The following is a 22,212-nucleotide window of genomic DNA, read 5'->3' as shown; positions in this document are numbered from 1 at the left end:
AGAGTCAGGATCAGCCATGCGCGGTGGCTCACACCTGTAATCCCAGCACTTTGGGAGGCCAAGGTGGGTGGATCACTTGAGGTCAGAAGTTTGAGACCAGCCTGGCCAACATGGCAAAACCCCATCTCTACTAAAAATATAAAAATTAGCCAGGCGTGGTGGCGCATGCCTGTAATCCCAGCTACTCTGGAGGCTGAGGCAGGAGCATCGCTTGAACCTGGGAGGCGGAAGGTGCAGTGAGCCGAGATTGTGCCATTGCACTCCAGCCTGGGTGACAGAGTGAAACTGTCTCTCGGGGGAAAAAAAAAAAAAAGAGGATCTAGAGTCAGAAGACCTGGGTACAAATCCTGCTCTGCCCATCCTGGCACATGCTCTGCATGGGCTCCTGAGCCTTGTTTTTTTCCTCATTGACAAAGCGGGCGAATCCATTGCACCTACTTGCAGAGTGGGGATATCCATTGTACCTACCACATAGTTTCTGTGCCCATTGAAATGGAGCAGTGTGAATGTAAAATGGTATCAGGAGATGCTCACACAGTGCTCAGAATCCCCTCGCCGTGTAGGGGAGGCTGTGCCACCTCCCTCTGTCCCTGGCGAGGCCTCTGCTACTCCTTCCCTCCAGAGGGCACGGGGCCAGCTGTCTTGCTGCGCAGCATTTCTGCAGGGTCTGCTGTCTCCTCTCAACGTCATCATCTTGAATGCAAGCCCTTTCTTAAGGGCAGTAGCTCAGTGGGGTGGGAAAATTCACTACTTTTACTTTATTTTTTGAGACTTTTGCTCTGTTATCCAGGCTGGAGTGCAGTGATGCGAACACGGCTCACTGCAGCCTCCAACTCCTGGGCTGAATCAATCCTCCTGCTTCATCCTCTCAAGTAGCTAGGACCACAGGTGTGCACCACCATGCCTGGCTAATTTTTAAAATTTTTGTCAAGATGGGGTCTCACTGTGTTGCCTGGGCTGGTCTCAAACTCAATAGATTCTCCTGTCTCAGCCTCCTAAAGTGCTAGGATTACAGGTGTAAGCCGTTGTAACCGGCCTGAAAATTCACTGCTTTCCAGTGAAACGTGATTGAGGTGAAAGGTTTTGTTATTGCCTCTCTTTGCTCAAGAAAATCTCCCAAGTCCATATCTTGGGTTCAGGGAAGCTGGGTTTGGCTGGGTGTGGTGTAGTGGGGTTTCCTGGTGTGGGTGTACCCTCTTCCTCCTGGCTGCAGGAAGAAGCAGGCAGGACAGGGCAACCTCATCATATGTGAAGCTGAGCCATTAGAGATTGCCAATATTCAACTTTTTTGACCTAAAAAGATGGCACCTTTATATGGTTCAATCTAATACTTATCATCAGACAATAAACTGCACTGTGACCCCTTCCCCTCCTTCTGGCTCCACCTGTGTGGGGATTCAGAGGCCTGCTTTTTTGAAACCAATCAATTCATTCACTCATCCATTCATTCAACATTTATTGAGCCCCTACTGTATGTCCATCTGTATGCCAAGGTTGGGGGAGGTGGCACTGAGCTAAATTAGAAACCAATCAATTCATTCACTCATCCATTCATTCAACATTTATTGAGCCCCTACTATATGTCCATCTGTATGCCAAGGTTGGGAGAGGTGGCACTGAGCTAAATTAGACAAAGCTCCTGCCCTCATGGAGCTTATAGTCTGGTGCCGGGGGAGAAGGTCAGCTATCCATTGCTATGTAACAAACCATCCCAAAACATAATGGCCTGAAGCAATAATTTATTACTGCTTCTCACAGTACTGTGAGCTAACTGGGTTCAGCTGGCAGTCTCACTGGGTGTTTCTCGTATGGTTACAGTCACATGGGGTTTGGAGCTGCTGTCATCCAAAGGCTCCTTATAGTGGGATGTCCAAGATGGGGTGCTACCATGGCTGAAGTTGGTGCAGGAAGCTGGGAGCTGTTGACTGGAGCCCCCGTGTGCTCTCTCTCTATGTGGTTCGGGCTTTGTATAGTATGGCTGCTGGGCTCCAAGGGGGAGTGTCCCAGGAGACGCAGGGGGAAGCTGCAAGCCTCCTTCTGACCTAGCCTCAGAAGTCTAGAACAGCACTTCCGTTGCATCCTGTTGGTCAATGAGCTGCTGAGGCTGGCCAGCCCTGAGGGGGATTGTGGAGGAGAATTTGGTCCCTTCTTATGATGGGGGAGTCAAGGTCTCCCTGCAGAAGGGCAGGTGGGGTGGGAGATATTGCTGTGGAAGTCTGTGGAAAATGCAGCCTGCCACAGGAAGAGAGAGTAGACAAATTAGCCCACAAACGCATAAGTGCACATGATGCTGAGAGCTCTGACTGCAAAGGGAAGAGAGCCCTGGGGAAAGAGTAGTGGGTCCCCGAGTTTCATAGGTGCCCAGGCTGGTGGAGATTTTTGGGAGCTGTGTGAAGATTTAACGGAAATCTTCCTGCCAGAGATCAGGAGTGGGAAGCCCTGGACCAAGAGACTTGGCAGTTTATGGGGTTGAAATATGACCTTCAAGGCTGTGGAAATGGGCGATAAGTGAGAGAGGTCAGCAGAGCCATTGCTGAACCTTAGGGACTGTGACCAGGACCCTATATGGGACTTTGAGGGGTTTTACAAACCCCCAGTGCCTGGCTCAGGTGTTCATTGTGACTTGCTGTGAGGAAACCATGTTGTAGAGTGATTAAGAGAGTCACATGCAGTGGGCTTGAAACTCGGCCCCACCACTTCTCTGTGGCCTCACTTAGGCTCTGTCACTTCCCAGAGCTCTGCTTTCCTCACCTGTGAAATGGGGATATGATGGCATCAACTCGTAAGGTGCTTGCACTTGATTAAGCATTAAGTGCTTAATCAATGCTCACTGTTCTTGGGGGATGCCTGGGCAAAAGGATGCAGGTGTGCATGTCAGAAAATAGTTGTCCATTGTGGAAAGCATGAGCTCTGGGAGGTAGGGAATCTTGTCAGCTGGATGGACAGGTCAGTGTTCACAGCACCAGTTCGGTTTCTGTCCCATGCACGTGGCCCTGAGGGAGAGGTCCCTGATTTGAAATCCGTTTGGCTTGGGCCTTCCCTGAGTGGGCTGTCTTCATGCTGCTGCAGTCAGCCCCCAGGAGGACAGGGGAGGAGCCAGAGGGAAAGGAGCCAGCCGGCTGTTTTCGGGAATCCCTCCCCAGCCCCAGAGGCCTCTGCAGAAAAGCATTGAGCCATTGGTCTTCTCCTTGGCCTGCTGAAGTTGCTTCACTGGGCTCTGGGGTGATTGGAGGAACCAGTGGGCTACAGTTCTAGCCCAGATCTTGGAAATGAGCCAGCGCTTTTTTGTGATGGGACTCACAAGGCAGGTCCAGATGCTGGGCCTCTGGGCCCTGCCTTCTCTGAGTTTGCACAGGTGATGTCCAGCCTCAGGACAGGGACCAGTTGGGGGGCCTCTGGCGCTGGACAGAGCAGCACAGGCAGGGCTGGGTTGAAGGAGTAGGGAAGGTCCAACCATTCCATTCCCAGGACTTACTGAGCAACCGATCAGGTGGGCCTGGAAAAGAGGAACCCCAGAGAGTCTCCAGGTAGGACTGATGTCCTTGGAGCTCCCTGTTCTCAGAACTCCCACCTCCCGGGCCTTGGAGAGCTTAGGGCTCCGACAGGCCCTGGGACTTCAGGAAAGGTGTGCTGCTTAATGAACACGTGAATGTGTAGATTCAATCCTGGCATGGCTTTGGGTGGCCTTGCAGAGGCTCAGTTTTCTCATCTGCAAATGGAAAAATAACACCATTTATTATTTTGTCTTACGGTGAAGTTCAGAAACTCCTCGGCATGAAAGTGCCGAGAGGCAAACCCTGCCTGGGGTGGAGAGCTTCCTGTTCTCCAGCGCCTGATTCTGCTGAATCAGCAGAGGGGCCCTTGGGTCTTCAGGGAAGTCCCACTCCCCAAAACTTCTCCAGGCCTCTGAGTCTTCCCTCTCGTGTGTCACCTTCCGGAGGGCCAGGCTGGCTGACCTCTTGACCCCTTGGGAGCCCAGAGGATGAGGTCCGCGCTTTTGTGTGGCCTGAGCTCACCTCTGTCCCCATCCCTTTCTGCACAGCCACCCTCCCTTCCCATTAGTAGCCGGCCGTAGGGGAGGTGACAGTTGCTTAAAACAGATTTATACTCTTGGATGACTTTATGGGTTTTTGCCTTATAAAAACCTGAGAGTTGACATTCTGATTTATCTACTCCCGAGTCAACAGGATGTACCAGATTTAAAGAGATCAAATGCATTGTAATGTTTGTGGTTCCAGTTGTGGATTAGAAGAGCTATTATAGAAAGTGCTGCCAAGTAAATACGGCAAAAAAAATAACGAGGGGATAATTTAAATATGTCTATTAAATTGTGTGTTAAGTAAAGTAGCGCAAGTGTGGTGCTGATTGTAACTTATTATCTGGAGAGTCGGTGTAGTAGATAAAGCCAGAATTATGGGTCTTTTATTTTCCCCTTCTACAGAACATTTTTTTTATTAAGGAAAGACTGTAAACGAGGAATTTCAGAGACGGGCACTTGACTGTGTAACCATGGTTGTGTGATGACTTATAATATCGAAGGCTCCAAATGATATTTCTCATTTCTTTGCTTTCTATTTCTTGCCCTCACCGCAGCAGCAGATCAGATTCCCTGAGATAAATATGCTGCCTGGCTTTTAATGGGATTTCTGTATTGCCAGGAGTTGGCGCGTTCTGATAATAAAAGAACCTAAAAACTGTACATCCCTTAATTGGTAAGAAGAGAGATGTTTTGATGGGCCACAAATGGAAACATTGATTTTTACTGCCTCCGTGCAGTTCAGGCTGCGTGTCGTGCAACGTTCCCCGCCTTGGAAGGAAGCAGCTGGCTCTCTGATGAGCTGATTTGTGTTCCCAGGTTGTTGATGTCGGGTACTTGGAAGGGCATGTTCTGTGCAGGCGGGAGAAATAGAGCCCTTATAACATTATCTGTTTCCAAATTGAAATATTCATAGGACTGTGGTTTCCACCTTGAATTGAGTGCATTCTTTGCTTTGTCTCTGTTTCTTGCTTTGGCGCCCAGCACTCAGGGGTTTACAAGTTGTGTACTGAGCCTTTTCCTGTAACTGTGATGTTGCATGTACACACATGTACATACAAGTGCACATGTACGCACTTTTGCATATGCATATATGCATTCAAAAACACCTTTATGCGTAATAGGATCTCTTTCTTTGATTTAAATTAGTGCAGCTACTTTCCAGATGGGTAGATCTGTTTTCCAGGACAGGCTGTGGGAAGAGACAACACACACTTTTATTTTCCAATCTGAAGGTCTCTGCATTTTAACAGACAAATTTTATCCATTGACATTTGTTAGGATTACTGATATATTCTGTGTGTTATATTTACCACGTGCTTTTGCACTTTGATTTACAAGTTCCTGGTGTGTCTTATTAATCTGTAAGATTGGGGCTGTGCTGCATTTCCCACAGTTGTGCAGGGAAATGAACTAGACCAGGAGTCATGAAGTTGAACTGAGCCTCTGTAGGGTGCTTGGGCTGTTGCTGCTTCTGGCTGGATGCCAGGTACCTTACCTGTGAGACAGAAATAACAACGCTGTCCCTCTCTGCAGGGGGTTGGATCACATGATCCTTTGAGCCTTCTTTGAGTTTAGGATATGCAAGGCTGTGAAATGGAGCTATGCATATATAATGGTGACTTCGAAGAAGCACCGAACACAACACAATTGCAAGGCATCATTATGATCACTAATTCACTTTTCCCAATAGATTAGCCACTCTCTGCACAGTGCTAAGCATAGTAGCTGTTTTGTTTTAAAGAAATCAGTCTGATTATTCCAAGAGTGATTCTCAGTGTCTAGGCCTGTACCAGGTCACAGGTGAGGGGTTAGACAGACTGTTTATTTTATTTTATATTTTTTTGAGATAGGGTGCAGGCGCAGGCTGGAGTACAGTGGCATGATCATAGTTCCCTGTAACCTGGAACTCCTGCTCTCTAGCAATCCTCTTGAGTAGCTGGAACTATAGGCACACACCACCATGCCAGGCTAATTAAGTTGTTTTTTTTTTTTTTGTAGAGGTAGAGTCTTGCTATATTGCCCAGGCTGGTCTCAAACTCCAGGCCTTAAGGAATCTTCCCACCTTGGTCTCTCAGAGCACTAGGATTATAGGTGTGAGCTTCCATGCCCAGCCTGGATGCATTTTAAGCTTGAGATTCGACCATCCGTGGGTCTTCAAACATGTGTACTTCCTTTATTTCAGCGTTGGACATCTTTGCAAAGAACTGAGCCAGCGTCACTGCCCTGGGAGGCCTGTTGTGTGGAAGGTGAACTTGGCTAAGAGATCTCCCAGCTCTAAATTGCAAGGCTGTGGGGAAAACGAAAAGTTTAGGTGTGTTAGGAACAGCTGATGGAGGCTCTAAAAAGGTGTGTAACTGAATCTGGTTTTTAGGAGACGAAATACTAAGGTTTTTCACCTCTCTGATGGGTCACGACCCCTAGCATCCGTGCACAGAGGGGAGATGACAGGAAGTCCCCCTAGAAGATTTGCACCAAGAATTAAAGAATCTAGTTGAGAATTATGGCACCACATGCTACAAAAAACCCCATCTATTAATATACTGAGAGGTGTCAAGGATAATGGACCCCGGGAGGTAGAGTAATTAAATGTATCTTAATAAATGCCGGCCGATTCTTTTAAAACCCTTTCCCAAGACCCCATCAGCTGACATGGACTGTATTCTTCCTGTTGGCAGGAGGCCTAGAAGGAGAGCCGGAGTGCGATCGGAAAACCAGCCGTGCGCTGGAAGACAGGAACAGCGTGACAAGTCAAGAGGAGAGAAATGAGGATGATGAAGACATGGAGGATGAATCAATTTACACCTGCGATCACTGTCAGCAGGACTTCGAGTCTCTGGCAGACCTGACGGACCACCGGGCCCACCGCTGTCCTGGAGGTAATGCAAAACAGCCCCGGGACTCTGACAGGTGGTTACACGGGTAATTGGACATAGCAACAGCTTGAAGCCTCAAGTGAGATTAAAGAATTAATAATGTAATTTTACAGTTAATGTCATTTTATTGTGGTGTCTTGGGTACCCTGTATCCGCCTTTTAAATACAATTAAAAATAAAAGCAACAGCTTTCCGGCAGGCTGGAATTAGATGGTGGTGCTCTGTCCCGGCCCCCTCTCCCCGCAAGCTGTGCTCTGGTACTCAGGCCACGAGTGGGTGGATCTGCACCCTGAATTTCTGGAAGGCCTTTTGGAAACGCAGTAATTAAGATGTTGTTAGTGCAAAGTTAAGCAGTTTAAGTGTGGAAAGCTGCGTAAAGGAGTAAGCTCTGAGGCAGAGCTTGTGACGGGACAAGGAGAATTTCAAAGGCCAAGGAAAAAGGGACCTGGTTCCAACTCTGTGCTTGACCTTATGCTTCTCTGAGTAGGAGGAGGAGGATAGCTGGGAGCTGCTTCTGCTAGATTTGACTGGAGCTCTGTTCTCCATTTACTCGGTGCCTTGGAGAGAGTGTGCAAGACCAGTTTTCTAGGAGCTACTGAAGACTTCAGGAGCTGTGTGTGTATATGTGTGTTTGGGGTGACTGGGCTGGGGAGCCAGAAGGTATGTGCATTCCCTGGAATGTGGCAGCCATGCTACAGGGATGACACATTTCTGGGCTCTGAGATCTGCAGAGGGAGTCCATAGCATCTATGCTCCTTACACAGTCTTTCTGAGATACCTTCTTCCATCAGGGTTCTTGATGAAACTCTTGGATACTGGTTTGTGGAAGAAGGCCTGAAATCTCAGGACTGCATTCTAAAGGGAACCCATTACCTGTTGAGGGGAACATTTACTGGTAGGGATTAGATTGGCACCCAAAGTTCTTGCTTTTTCTACTCCTCATGTCATCTTGGAATTTTGAAACTAAATGTTTGGGGAACTGCTATGATTTGCCCTCTAGTGTCACCTGTGCCTGCACAGCACTGGCTAGACCAAGTCCCCATTCTCAACCTCTGGAGGAACAGATGTTTAAAAAATAGTAGTAGTAGTAGTAGTAGTAATAATAATAATAATAATAATAATAATAATAGACCTAAGAGGAATCTTACAGTTTTGGACATTTTGTGGCCCAGTAGTCCAAACCCCAGTTATTTGGAATTTGTGATATTTCAACCAGAGGCAGAGATGATGGTTAATTTTCCATTCTAAATCAGAATTGGAAGGGACCTATGAGGTTAGCTTTTTAAGTCTACTCACTTCCCCAAGGGAAATACTAGGGCAAAGGGAAGAAAAGGTGATTGCTTGACCAAGGTCACATAGCTGTTTGGTGGCCAAGCTAGGACCTCCTCTGGATCCTGGACTATTGACCTTCATCCTACTTGAGGAATAATATTATAGATATTGGTATATTTCCTGATTTAGCCAAGAATTAACATGGAAACTTGACTGTAAGAGAATGAAATATTGCCACTTACTTTACAATCAACTAATTGATCTAATGAAAAGTTATTCTCTTTATTTTCTAAATTCAAGAGAACAGGCCATTCTGTGTAGTTGTTAGAGTGGGGCCCCAGGCCCTCTGCTAAGCTGCACTTTCTTGAATCCCTGCAGCTCTTAGAGGCTGCTCCTTCCTCCAGCCCTTCAAATCAAGGAGATTCTCCTGTCTTTCAGTCTCACTTTTAAGAATGGTGGCATTTTGGGCTGGGCACAACGGCTTATGCCTGTAATCCCAGCATTTTGGGAGGCTGAGGCAGGCAGATCACAAGGTCAGGAGTTCGAGACCAGCCTGGCCAATATGGTGAAACCCTGTGTCTACTAAAAATACAAAAATTATCCAGGTGTGGTGGCACATGCTTGTAGTCCCAGCTACTTGGGAGGCTGAGGCAAAAGAATTGCTTGAACCTGGGAGGCAGAGGTTGCGGTGAGCAGAGATCACGCCACTGCACTCTGGCCTGGGTGACAGAGCAAGACTCCATCTCAAAAAAAAAAAAAAAGAAAAAAGAAAAAGAGTGGTGGCATTTCTAGGTGGAGAAAGGAACCTGTGAAACTGGGCTATATGTGGGGGTCTGAGCCAGAAATAAGAACTGGTAGCTAATTGTGCTTTGGTGCCCAGGAAGGATCCTCCTCCCAGTGGCAAACCCTTCTCTCATCAGCCTCTGACTCTGGCTGAAATCCATCACAGCCCTGTTTGCAGCGTCCCCAGCTGTCCTTATTGATGCTGGTGGTATCCACCGACACTCCTGCCCGCTTCCTAACAGGACCCTGCTAATGACCTCCGTGGGGACGCAGGAGCTAGGAATACCCCCAGACCCTGGAGCATTGGAAGGGAGTCAGAAATTCCTTGAAAGAGTGAGGGAAACAACCTTGCCTAAGTGCATCCCTGAGAAATTCATTACTACCCCGTAAAGGTGTGACCCAGCCTGGGATAGTTTCCTAGCCGTGTGAGGAGTTATTTTCCCCCAGGTCTTGGGTTCTTAGGATTACCCAGTGATGGGATAAACCACCGAGAATTGTGTATGTATTATTCAAAACAGTTCCCTACCTGGAATGCCTCCACACCCTTCCATTGTGAAATGGTTTTCGAACTGTGTTCCCAGAGGTATTTCAGGGGGCTACGGTATGGTATGTTTGGGGAATAGGAGGTGAGTACTGGGGCCTGTCAGACTGAGGGGGCGCTGATGTCCAGTCCAGTCAGAGCGATTCACCTTAAAAGTCTGTTTTATACCTGGGGCTTTAGCATAAGATGTTGTTTGAAAATTGGCCTCTGATTTAAAGGTTTGGAACTGATATAAACGTGCAGTCACAGGCTCCCCCTGGCCAGGCTGATGGGTCTGCTGGATGCTCACCACTGGTCACTCTACAGAAGCCCAGCAGAGACTGTGTCCAGGAGGGCCACGCTGGGCTCAGCAGGCTGGGCAGGTCACGGTGCCCTGCAGATGTTTCTGTGGGAACCAGAGGGTCTGCCCACTTGGCCTGGAGCAGAGGGTCTGCTCCTCAGGAATCGTGACCTGGGGTGTGAACAACCCTCCCCATCACAGGGACTGTCGCTGCTGGAACGTGGAGGCAGCACGCGCCTCCCCAGATGGGTGTATCCTGGCGGGGTCAGCCCTTGTGAGCCATTGGCCTTCTGGGGAGAGCGCTGTGTTGGGGTGTCGGGGGTGCGTTTGTGGGTGGTGACTGTGAATGTGGTTCTTCCTGAAAACTGCTTCTGCAGTGAGGGCTTGACTCTGTCTGTGTCTTTCTGTGGCAGTTGGGGTGGTGTTGAGGGAGAGATTAGGGGCAGCGTTTTGCTCCCTCAGAATCTGGGAGAGCAGCTGTGGTGAGGTTTGGGGGTTTTCTGAGGTGGGGGGATGCTCACCCCTCAGGGGTGGGAGGGGAGCTTCATGCCAGAATGGCCACAATGGAAGACCCCCACGTCCCCAACCTGGAGCCCGGCCCCTGCACTAAGGAGCCTTCATTTCCAGCTGGGAGCTCGAGAAGGCACCTCTCTGTTGTTCCTCAGCAGGAGTGGCATGCCGGGCCCATGAGCTGTTGAAGCGTGGACTTTAAGATCTCGGACAACTCCATCAAGTTCTGTTCCTCTCTCTCCCTCTTGCTCTCATTTGTGTCTGAGGAGAAACCAACCTTAAACCCATAAGGCATCAAACATTGCATTTTTATGACACAAACTGAAAAGAGCAAAAATCCAGTCCTCTCCATTCATTCTCTCGCCCTGATGTCTGTTTGATTTTTCTTTGTTCCTCTCCAGCCCCTGGCCACAGGATGCCACACGTTCGAATGCTTGGGGTTGTGAGCACATACGTTTTCATGTCCTGTGTTTGTCACATAACATGTTATGAACAGGTTCCCATGTGGTGACCTGGTCTTTGCCAGTTTTCTTTCTTTCTTTCTTTCTTTTTTTTTTTGCGGTGCGGGGTGGGGAACTCTGTCTTTTAAATAGCAGTGCTCAAGAGCAGGAAGCTGGGGTTGCAGGTACTGCGTCCATACCCTATGAAAATATTAAATTTTGACAAAGATGTCCGTAGATGAGGCTTTTTGCCACAGTGTACATAGGGACTCACTGGGTAAGTGTGATGGGCTTCTCTGTTTCTAATGGAGACATTGTTTGTAGGCACCAAGTCAGGAAATGGCAAAGGATTTGTGGCTATATGAATTGCCAAGGATGGGCCTTCCCTGTCAATTCAGGTCTCACTGATTTAAATCACGTTGGAACAAATAACGTCATAATTTGTGAGCAAACCCAGTAAGAAACATTCAAACGGCATGGAGAGGACAGAAAAACAAAATTGTTGGCCAAGCAAATTTGAGTCCTCTAAGCTCTAGCAGGGGATATTTATCATCATCTTCTAGGAGCCAGGAGGACTTGGACTGCTTTAGAAAATTTCTCTAGGAACTACCTGGGGTACCGTAGAAGCAGGTGCGGGAGGCTTGGTTTGCCCATGGGCTGATGGTGGTTTTTTATGTGCTCACTGAAGCCAGTCACCTGTGAGCCTGTAGTCTGGATTTATCGCTTCCTGGTGCAAATACTCCTTTTAAAGACACTGCAATTTAGGTTGACCCCTGCTTTGGCCTGAATTAAGAGGCTGGCTGCTGGAGGGCGTGTGGGTGCTCTGTCTGCGCTGTCATGCTTGAGACCTGACTTTCCTAGTGCCATTCCTCAGAGTGCCCGCAGTGGGCTGTCAGCAGGGGTCTGTGCTGTGCCAGTCCTGTGCCCCAGGTCCCCGGGGCTGGAGCACTTGACAGCTTTCGGGGCCCTCGGCCTCTTTGCTAAAGGGGCTGCTGGCCTGATACGGCTTTTCATTGTAGATGGTAAGACTGCAGGCTCCAGGCACTTGCCTTGGAATAGAAATCGCTCGCCTTCAGGACCAGTTTGGAGCTTAGCGTTGGTGTCTTCGCTTCAGCTCCGTTCCCTGATCTCTGACTTGGGCCAGGCTCCTGGTGGGCCCTAGAGAGGTGGCTCTGAAGCAGATGGGGTGCGTGCTGCCCTCCAGGGGCTGGCATTCTGGTGCTGGGGGCAAATGTGTGAGCAGGTGTTGCCTCCTCTACACTGCAGCGAGGGCTGTAGTCCTGACATTCTTTGTATTTTCAGTGCCTACTACCGGCGAGGCGCCATGGGACTCTGCCTGGAACACATGCCCTGCAGCCCTCCCTGCTGGCCCTCTGCAGCCCCAACGCCCACACAGTCCAGAGTGTGCATCCCTTTCTCTAATTGTCTTTCACATATTTCTTACCCATCTCCCTCCCTACTATTAAGCTGCATGAGGACAACAGCCATACCTGTTCTGTTCCCTGTTGTGTTCTAGCCCAGCGCTGAATAGAATTTAACATGTTTGTTGAATGAATGAATCATCTTGCCTAGTCTTCATAACAATCACCTTTGGTGTCCAAGGTGACACTGTCTTTATTTTTTTAACTAATTAGTTTTTTAAGAGACAGGGTCTTGTTCTGTTGTCCAGGCTGGAGTGCAGTGGTGCCATTTGTAGCTCACTGCAGCTTCAACTTTCTGTGCTGAAGCGATCCTCCCACCTCAGCCTCCTGAGCTAGGACTACAGGTGTGCCCCACCGCGCCTGGCTCATGTTTAATTTTTTTTTTTTTTTGTATGGATGAGGCCTTGCTATATTGCCTAGGTTGATCATGACCTCCTGGCCTCAGGCACTCCTCCTGCCTGGGCCTCCCAAAGCTAGGCACTATTTTCCACCATTCGTCCTCATTTTGCAATTGGGTGACTGAGGCTCAGAGAGCTGGAGGATCTTGCTCAAGGTTGCAGATCTTGTCAGTAAAGGCAAGCTCTGAGGTCGGAACAGCTTGCCTATGCTTGAGAATACAGATTGGGGACTGTGAGCAATTTCAAACTAAACTCCAGATGGCTTTTTTGAATGCTCAACTTCCAAAAAAACAAGAGGGGGGACTTTGCTCAAATCGCAACAGCAAAAAGGGTGTTCCCGGTGGGTTAATTTTGCGGCTCCCCTCTCTGCTGTCCCTTCTTGAGGACTGGGACCAAAGAGTGTTTCCCTAGCCCCTGTGAAAGGTAGGCCCTCCTTTTCTGGCGAAGGTGAAATGCTGCTGTGTAACAAGCCGGGTGGAAAGTTAATTACACCCTGGTTGGTTCAGCTGTGGCCAGAGCGACCTGTGGGCCCCAATTACAGGGCTGGGGCTGTGTGGAGCTGGCACCTTTGCCAGCCGTGCTGCTGTCGGCCGGCTGGCCAGCGCTTGCCTTTGTGTGCTGACTCAGGCCCCTTTCTTGCTCCAACAGCATGAGGGGCTCCCTGCCTTATTGGCTTGCGGCGCCCCTCGAACTGGCTCTGTTTTGGTTGTGCAGCGTGGGGCTGGGGCCAGTCCAGACACTGTGCTACCTGATACACAGGTGCTGGGTGTGAGCTCCTTCTGTCCACAGAGAGTGCGCTCGGGGCCTTGGTGTCAGCTGACTTCACATGGCACAAGACGCTGGGGGCTTGAGCACAACTGATATCCCCCCCGCACCTTCAGAGTTTTCCTGCATGCAGACAGCTTCCAGTTAGGAAACACAGAGCAAGAAGTGGTCCTGTTATGTCAGCCACAAAATGTATAAAGACCAGGGAGCAAACCCAGTAAGAAACATTCAAACGGCATGGAGAGGACAGAAAAACAAAATCAATTATGGCGGGGGATGGGGGGAAGACGGGGAACACAGAGGATACCTTATTCTTATTCTTGTGGAAAGAATTCAGTACATAAATATGTCAATTTCCTCGAAACGAACCTATTGGCTTAATGTTAGCCAATGAAAGCAATGGTAAGATTTGTTTAGAAATGGATGTGCTGAATTTATACTTCATAAGAAAAAGTGAGGCCGAGTGTGGTGGCTCATGCCTGTAATCCCAGCACTTTGGGAGGCTGAGGTGGGCAGATCACAAGGTCAGGAGATTGAGACCATCCTGGCTAACACAGTGAAACCCCGTCTCTACTAAAAATACAAAAATTAGCCAGGCGTGGTGGCGGGCACCTGTAGTGCCAGCTACTCGGGAGGCTGAGGCAGGAGAATGGCGTGAACCCAGGAGGCGGAGCTTGCAGTGAGCCGAGATTGCGTCTCTACCCTCCAGCCTGGGTGATGGAGTGAGACTCCATCTCAAAAAAAAAAAAAAAAAAAAAGAAAAGAAAAGAAAAAAAAAGAAAAAGTGGGTATGCAGGCATCAGAAGGAATCTTCTGATGGAAAGGAACAGGGAGTGGGGACAGGAACCAGCTCAGATTGCTCTGGAGCGGAAAGGATTTGAAGTGGTGTGAAACAGAAATGGACCCAAATACAACTGGAAATCTAGTGTATGAGAAGGGTGTCCCTGCATGACAGTGGAGGACAGATGGCTCTCTCAGCAACTGGTATTAGGATGAAGAGGTGGCAATCCTGCAAAAAGGAAATTGGATCCTTCCCTCCTGACACCAAACTCAATCCCAAGTGGATCAGGAATCTAAGCTTAAAAAGAAAACTTTAAAATACTAAAAGAAAACAGAGAGCTTTTAAGTATTTTAATTCAATAGTATCAGAGTGAGGAAGGCCTTTCTAAATATAACCCCAGTGTCAGAAGCCATAAAACCAAAGTCAAAACATTCAACTACATAAAAATAAAAAATGTCTACATTGTGAAAACCACAATAAATCAAGCCAGGGACACATATCACAGGCAAAAATATTTTCCTTAATGTGTAAGGAGCTCCTACAAATGCTAAGAAAATAGCCAATAAATCAACACAAAAAACATGGCAAAGGCTGGGTTGAGGCACAGCCAAGCCTGCTTGAGGTGCCTGGCCTTCCCCAAGGTCTGCGCCATCTCTGATCCTTTGGTGCCACACTGGTGGTTAGACATTTTGAATATCTCCCATGTGCAAACTACAGAAATGGACAGAAATGGAACCAGAGAAAGAAATACTAGTGGGATCTTAAATATTTAAAAAATATTTGGAACCCTGTTTATGGTAAGGGAACTGCAAATTTAAACCATAAGGAAATACCATTTTAAAAATACCGGAATGGCACAGATCAGAAAGTTTGCCAACACCATCTCACTGGTCAGGTTGTGTTCCATGATGTCCAGGTTTGGGGTCTTATTCTCTTCCCTCTCTGCAGGATTGCTTTGGTCTGTGACTAGAACACATAGTAGGTGCTCAAGAAATGTTTGATCTTGTGGCTAAGGTGGCTACAGCCCTCCTGCAAGACAAAGGGGTATGTGCAATAAAGAAAGTAGAAATGCCACGGATACAGTGCTTTGGGAAATGAGATAGAAAAAACAGAAGTTCTGGACATAGTTAGGTCCTCAATGAATGTGTAATCAGAAGGGGAAGTTTAGAGATGGAAGAGATGGTTCATTCATTCAATAAGTGTTTCTTTAGTGTGTACTATTAGCAGGGACCCTCTGGGCTCTAGGGATGCAGAGGCCATTATAAAAGGTAGCTCAGTGGAGAAGGTGTTCACTCACAAAATTATGCTTTGACTTGTGTGATTAAGTGCCATGGTGGTCTTTAAACAGCCCCCTCCTCTAGTGTCCTTAAGAGGGGCTTTGATGAACAGAGAGGTTATTCTCTGTAGCTCTCAGGAAGATGCTGACCTGCTAGCAGACTTCCACTTGGGAGCGAAGTGGATGGGCAGGGTGGACCACCGACCAGTCTGGGTCTGCTTGGCTGGTGGCATTTGTGAAAACCTTCCCTAAATTGCCTGCCCCCTGCCCTCTGATGGCTTCTGATGGGGAACCATCCGGAGTAAGCTGGGGAACCAGCAGGCTGCATAGACAGTTGTTCTGAGTCTTGGCTCGGACAGCTGTGTCCTGGGTTCCTTCCTGGTGGTAATGTGGTGGTGGTGGGGACTTGTTTCTTAGTTGCTGACATTTTTATTCACCACCTGTGAAGTCCGCAGGTTGCAGAGCATCCCTCCCTTGACTTGATTACATAGAGCGAATGCTGTTATCACACTGTTGGGCCTGTAAATCTCTCCAAAATTGGGTGACAAATCTAACAATGTAGAAGGCAGGGGTTAAGGTGGGAAGAGTCTGCATTTCTTTTGTTTTCCATGGGAAAAAAGGCATACACCGTGTCTATGCATCTACAGTCTGTGTGTCTTTCTGGAGATTTTGGGGACTCTCCAAAGTGGAGGAGGTTTTTGCTTCTTTCCTACCCAGCCTGCTTGACTACCTTCATGATTTTCTGAATAATTAAGCTTCCTGGATTCTTTGGTTTCCAAGGGTGCACCAGAGTGGGATCCAGTGTGGCACCTGGCATCATGGGTGTTGCACACAGCCCCTGGGATGAGCCTGGGGGTCAATTTTGGAGATGGTTCTGGGGTACCAAGGTGGGCTGTCCCTGGTTTCTGTTACCTTCCTGGCAGCAGCCAAAGCTTCCAACGTCCTCCTGGGCCCAGGATGTACACCAAACTGGCCTTTAGGCTGGTTGTACATGTGTTCCCGGTGTGGTCTGGGTCCAGCCTGCTGTTGTCCATTTCATCTTGGGAGTTTCCAGAGGGCACCTGTCAGCAAGCAGTGATACCATACCTGCTGTGTGTTCAGGGCCGTGCATGCGTGTGCGTGGGTGTTCATTCATTCCCGTCGAGGGAAATGTATAATCTAGCTGGAAGGTGAAGTTGCTGTGATCCTTTTGGCTGCCAGCACATAGTAGGTCCTCAGTTAATGTGCTGTCTGCATAGAGACTTGACTCAAATTGACAAGCAGAAAATAGAGGATTCATTGGCTCCAGGAGCTGAGAAATGTGGGTGTAAGGCTGGCTTCAAGTCTGGTCCTCCAGGGCCGCCAGAGACACTGCCCCAAGTCTGTCACTATGAACCCCATCACCATGTATACATCAGCAGAGGTGCCCCAGCACCTCCAGGCTCCACCCTCTTCACTCAGCAGTGGTGATGGAACGAGCAGCCGCTTACCATTGCCAGGGTAGAAGTCCTGAGGTTGACTCTGTAGAATGGCCAGGACCAAGAGTCACCCCTGCCCATGATGTGGCCAGGGAGACAACATACTTGTTAGCAAGCCTCAGGGTTGGGTGCGAGGAATCAGGGCAGCTCCATGCAGACCACTGGGCCTGAGAGTTGGGGAGGGGCTCCCCTGAATGGTGATCAGGAGCCACAGACATCTTCTTTAGGAGGTAGGAATTACGTGTAGACAAATAGGAAGTAGTAAAAGAGTGCAGTGAAATACCAGATTGTCAGGTATCAGTTATCAATTGGTAACCAATACTTTTGCTTTTGACAGTGTCTAGTCAGGTAATCTTAGAATTTTAGGGAGGCAAAATCCTTGGTGTCCTTATCCTCCAACCTTTTTTGGTTTGAACGCGGTTGAAAGAATGGCAGAACCAGTCTCTCAAACACAGCCAGGGCACTCATTGGACCAGGCTCCTTAGTGAGGTAATGCTTGTCCCAGGTCACACAGGGAGGTGGCAGCTTAGCCAACACCCTCTGAGGTTATCTGCTAACTGCTGGTGGGGTAGAGGGTGGGATTGCAGCTCCCAGGGTGGACAGGAGACTAGTGCAGCCTGCAGGGCGCCTGTGTTCTCTGACGGGAGGTGCCCATGTGTGTGCAGCTTCAGCCTGGCTCATGGGTGCTTCTGGGGATGCCACATCCAGCTCACCGTCTTTGAGGTCTCCAGACCCATGGACCTCACACCGTTTGCACTGGACCTTTTCTTTATTTGCATCTTGTGGAAGAGTGACTTTGACCCTTGAATTCTAACAAACTTCATGGAAGTTGCGCCCCCACTTTGCATATTCCATAAAGCCATGGTCCCTCTGAACCTCTGCCACTTGGTCCTTTGGGGGCAGTGCTCTGGGAGGTAGAGGGTGGGGTAACGGTGTTTCAAGCCCTCCTGGCATCCACCAGCAGCTTGGCCCCTACAACATTATGTCCAGGCCTCAGGCCAGGCTGGAGAGAGGCTGGGCAGTCACCAGGTTAGTCAGAGCCTTGGGCCTGAGTGGCTCAGGTGCCCAGATAGTGTTGAGAGGCGACTCTAAAATCAGCCAGCTATGGTGAACCTCTCCCATGCATTCCTGAGAAACCCAGTATATTAGTTCATTTTCACACAGCTATAAAGAACTACCTGAGACTGAGTAATTGATGAAGAAAAGAGGTTTTTAACTGACTTGCATTTCCTCGGGCTGTACAGGCAGCATGGCTGGGAGGCCTCAGGAAACTTACGATTATGATGGAAGGTGAGGGGGTAGCAATGACGTCATAGCATGGTGAATCAGGAGAGATAGGGTGAGGGGGAGGTGCTACACACTTTTTTTTTGTTATTTTTTTTGAGACGGAGTCTCTCTCTGTCGCCCAGGCTGGAGTGCAGTGGCCGGATCTCAGCTCACTGCAAGCTCCCCCTGCTGGGTTTACGCCATTCTCCTGCCTTAGCCTCCCGAGTAGCTGGGACTACAGGCGCCCGCCACCTCGCCTGGCTAGTTTTTTTGTATTGTTTAGTAGAGACGGGGTTTCACCGTGTTAGCCAGGATGGTCTCGATCTCCTGACCTCGTGATCCGCCCGTCTTGGTCTCCCAAAGTGCTGGGATTACAGGCTTGAGCCACCGCGCCCGGCCTGCCACACACTTTTAAACAGCCGCATCTTGTGAGAACTCACTCATTATCACCAGCACAGCAAGGGGGAAATCCGCCCCCGTGATCTAATCGCCTCTCACCAGGCCCCTTCCCCAACATTGGGAATTACAATTCCACATGAGATTTGGGTGAGGACACAGAGCCAGGCTGTATCACCCAAGTGTTACCAAAAAACCACATCATCTGCCATCAGCCAGAGGGAGAAAGAGGGATGCAGCTACATATTCTAAAATTGCACGAACAAGGTCTTTTCTTTATTCTGTAGATATTTCAATAATAAGTTTTTTCCCCCCAGTGTATTAGTGTATAGCTGTAAAACCTTAGTGTCACCGAGCCAGCTCGGGGCCCATCACGTGGAGCTGCTCTTCCTTCCCCGTCAGGTCTGCTTTTTCATTAGGCCAGCACTTTCTGCCCTCCTTATCCTCTGTCTCACCCCTGGGCAGGAAAAGCAAAGGCCAGAGCCCCCCAGAGAGGCCCTGCTGCCTTTCTCCTGGAGGTGCTTGTGCTAATTCTGGATTCTGTTGGGCATAAAGATCTGAAAATTGTGTTCCCTGAGTAATCAATCTCGGTTACTACCAATTTGAGGTTTGCAAAAGCTTTGAGAAATGCCTGTGGGTGAGGATAGGAATAGCCTCCAGCTGGGATCCTGACCTGATTTTGGGGTAAAAGAGGCAAATAGAGGGGAGTTGTTCTAGAAGAGTCCTTTATTATAACTGGCTATGTTCTGAATGTTTGTTTTTCCCCCAAATTCGTTTGTTGAAATCTAATCCCCAATGTGGTAATATTAAGCGGCGGGCCTGTAGGAGGTGATTAGGTCATGAAGGCTCTGGAAGAATGGAATGAGTGCTCTTATAAAAGGGGCCCCGAAGGGCTGCCCAGCTCCTCCCACCATGTGAGGACGTAGCAAGAACATGTTGTCTATGAGGAATGCGCCCTGACCAGACACAGAATCTGCCAGCACCTTGATCTTGGACTTCCCGGCCTCCAGAACTGTGAGCAGTAAATGTTTGTGGTTTACAAGCCATCCGGTTTATGGTATTGTTGTTATATCAGCCTGAACAGACTTAAGACAGAGCTGAAAAGTATTGATGTGCTCTTCCTCCATCCCTTACTCTACAATTCCAGGCACCCAAAGGAACAAGCAAACTTAACGGATGAAAGAAAAATGTGTTCCTTAGAACCACAGCATCCCCTGGCATGTGTGCATTCATTCACAGATGCTTTTTTTTTTTTTTTTTTGAGACAGAGTCTCACCCTGTCACCCAGACTGGAGTACAGTGGCACAATCTCGGGTCACTGCAGCCTCCACCTCCTTGGTTCAAGCAATTCTCCTGCCTTAGCCTTCTGAGTAGCTGGGATTACCATACCTGGCTAATTTTTGTATTTTTAGTAGGAAGGGGTTTTACCATATGGGCCAGGCTGGTCTTGAACTCCTGTCCTCAGGTGATCCTCCTGCCTCGGCCTCCCAAAGTACTGAGATTACAGGCATGAGCCACCACGCCCAGCCACAGAGGCTTTTTTTAAAAAGCATCTACTGTGTGCTGGGAACTGGGTGAGCAAAACACTGGGTGAGAACTGGGTGAGCAAAACAGACAACAGTTCCTGCCCTCATGTAGCTTACTGGGCCCCTTGATAACTTTGGCCCGGGGATTGTTGAATGGACTCCTGTGAGTTGGTTGGTCTCCTCCCTCTGTGGGATAGTTCAGTACTGGCCAACGCCTGCATGAGTGGTGCAGAAATGAACAACAGGAGCCGGTTCACTGCCAAAGTGTTATTTATCGTGCTCTGACGCTGCGTCAGCAGCAGCAGAAAGGGTGTCTGTACTGTGTGTTGCTGGGGGGAGTGGTTCAGGGAGGACAGAGAAGGAGAGGCCTCAAGGTCATGCTTGCAAGTTGGAAGGTTGGGATTCCATGCCGACCAGTGTCAGACAACCAAATCCTAACCAGCTGAAATCAAACAGTGCAATGTATTGGCTCATGTAAATAGAAACCCTTGGTGTAGGACTAGCTTCAGGTGCAGCTGAATCCGGGGACTCCAGTGAAGGGTGAAGGACCCAGTCTTCCTGCATCTCCTGGCTCTGAGGAATGACACGATGGCTTTTGGCTCAGGTCAAGTCAAGTGCTCTGAATAGCAGACCTAAAAACGTTCCCCAGAGGAAATCAGGGTGCTGCTAGCAGAAGTGGGGATGGATGTTGGCCGTAGAAGCAGCCCAAAGAGAGAAGGAGCTGAGGCCATTTAACCTAGAGAGCAGGTGACCCGACCTCCTGAACTGAGGGGTAGGCAAGCGGTTGGCTGGAAGTCCAGCCAGCCCTACCAGTTCCATGGGGGCCTGTTCCTATGATGGTGAAGGTATGGCTTGAGTGACTGATGCTTTTATTATTGCCTCTGGGTGAGATGCCTCTGTATGCTAGGGCAGTGGGGGAGCGAGGATGAGACCTGTCCACCCATTTCTCCATTAATGTTGATACTCCAAGGGCCAGACCAGGACCAATTCCAGAAGCCCCAGGGACACCCGCCTGGCCCATGTGTAAGGAGCGATGTTTTGGTTGGTGAGAGTCTTTGCAAGCCTGGAGATGAACACATCAGAGGGTGGCAGGGGGAGGAGAGTGGGATGCGGGCTTGGGGCTGAGAGATGGGCATGGTGGATTTATCAGGTTCCTTCAAACCTTGAGATCCTGTGATTGGCATCCCTTACATGACACCCTAACCCAGAAAAATAAAGAACATCCCCAAACAAAATGAGAAACCAACCAAATTTATCTCCCGCTGACTGGGGCTTGCAGTTCAAGGAGTGCTCCCAGCAGGGGATCAGCCTGTAATGCGGATTCCACTTTCCTCTGGTCACAGCCTCCCTAGCACCTCAGCCCGCTGGCCTAGTGGCTCAGAGGGGCGATCAGGAGGAACTTCTTCCAGTGTCGCAGCAAAAGCTGGAGAGCAGGGAGAGGCGGGGGATTCGGAACAGGAAAAGAGCAAGGAAATTTAACTCTGGCACCAGTCTAAAATAAAGCGCTACTATTGGTTGAGTGTTTTGGCAGTGTTTTTAAATACTCGGTGCCAGCTCAGAGAAAAAAACGTACAGGGGATTATAAAATGCTTCATTTTGTGTTAAACAGTTTTATTTTGGAGTTGACTGGCTAGGATTTGGCTGCCTATGGAAATGATGTCATGGCTGTGGGGGTGCATGTGGGAAGACCGAGGCAGGCGAGGTGGCTCTGCAGGTGGGGGAATGGCAGCCGGCTTGGGGGAGCACGCTTGCACCCCCGCTCCCGCCCTTCGATGTGGAGTGTCTCAGCCTCTCCAAGGGCTTGGCTGAGTGGGTTGGTGCTGCATGTGATGGGGGTGATTAGGTCAGATCTGCTGGAGTGGGTCTGACCCCTCTGAGGGTCAGTGGGGGGTGCTGTGGGGGGTCTTATTGGGGGTAGATGGAAGGAAGGTGGCTGAGGGGCAGGCAGCAGGGAGACTGGGGAGGAGCAATGGCCAGCATCTGCCTGTGGGCACCCAGCCTGTATCCAACCTTTTCTCCTTGACTGCCCTCCACTGTCCTCAGGACAGCTTGCACCTGACTCTGCTCCTCCCCCACTGCCCTGGGGATGAATCCGCTCCCCTGCCTGGCCCAGTGCCTCTTGTGGCCTCTCCTCCTCCTGCTTGATGATCACAGCTCACTGCAGCATCGACCTCCTGGGCTCAAGCGA

At 49.3% G+C, this 22,212-nt stretch overlaps 1 protein-coding gene across 6 annotated transcripts in view; it reads left to right on the top strand.

The window, feature by feature from the left end:
- The window catches only part of LOC105492245 (zinc finger protein 423), a 367,460-nt gene that overhangs the window by 118,387 nt on the left and 226,861 nt on the right, over positions 1-22,212 (top strand). For all 6 annotated transcript variants that reach the window (XM_024796174.2, XM_024796175.2, XM_071084504.1 and 3 more), the window contains one exon: positions 6,715-6,915. In XM_024796174.2, coding sequence (XP_024651942.2) covers positions 6,715-6,915 — 201 coding nt within the window. The remainder of the gene's footprint in view (positions 1-6,714; positions 6,916-22,212) is intronic.

Source organism: Macaca nemestrina, chromosome 18 (genome assembly GCF_043159975.1).
Source record: "Macaca nemestrina isolate mMacNem1 chromosome 18, mMacNem.hap1, whole genome shotgun sequence".
Lineage (NCBI taxonomy): Eukaryota > Metazoa > Chordata > Mammalia > Primates > Cercopithecidae > Macaca > Macaca nemestrina.
This window is presented reverse-complemented; position numbering and strand designations above follow the sequence as displayed.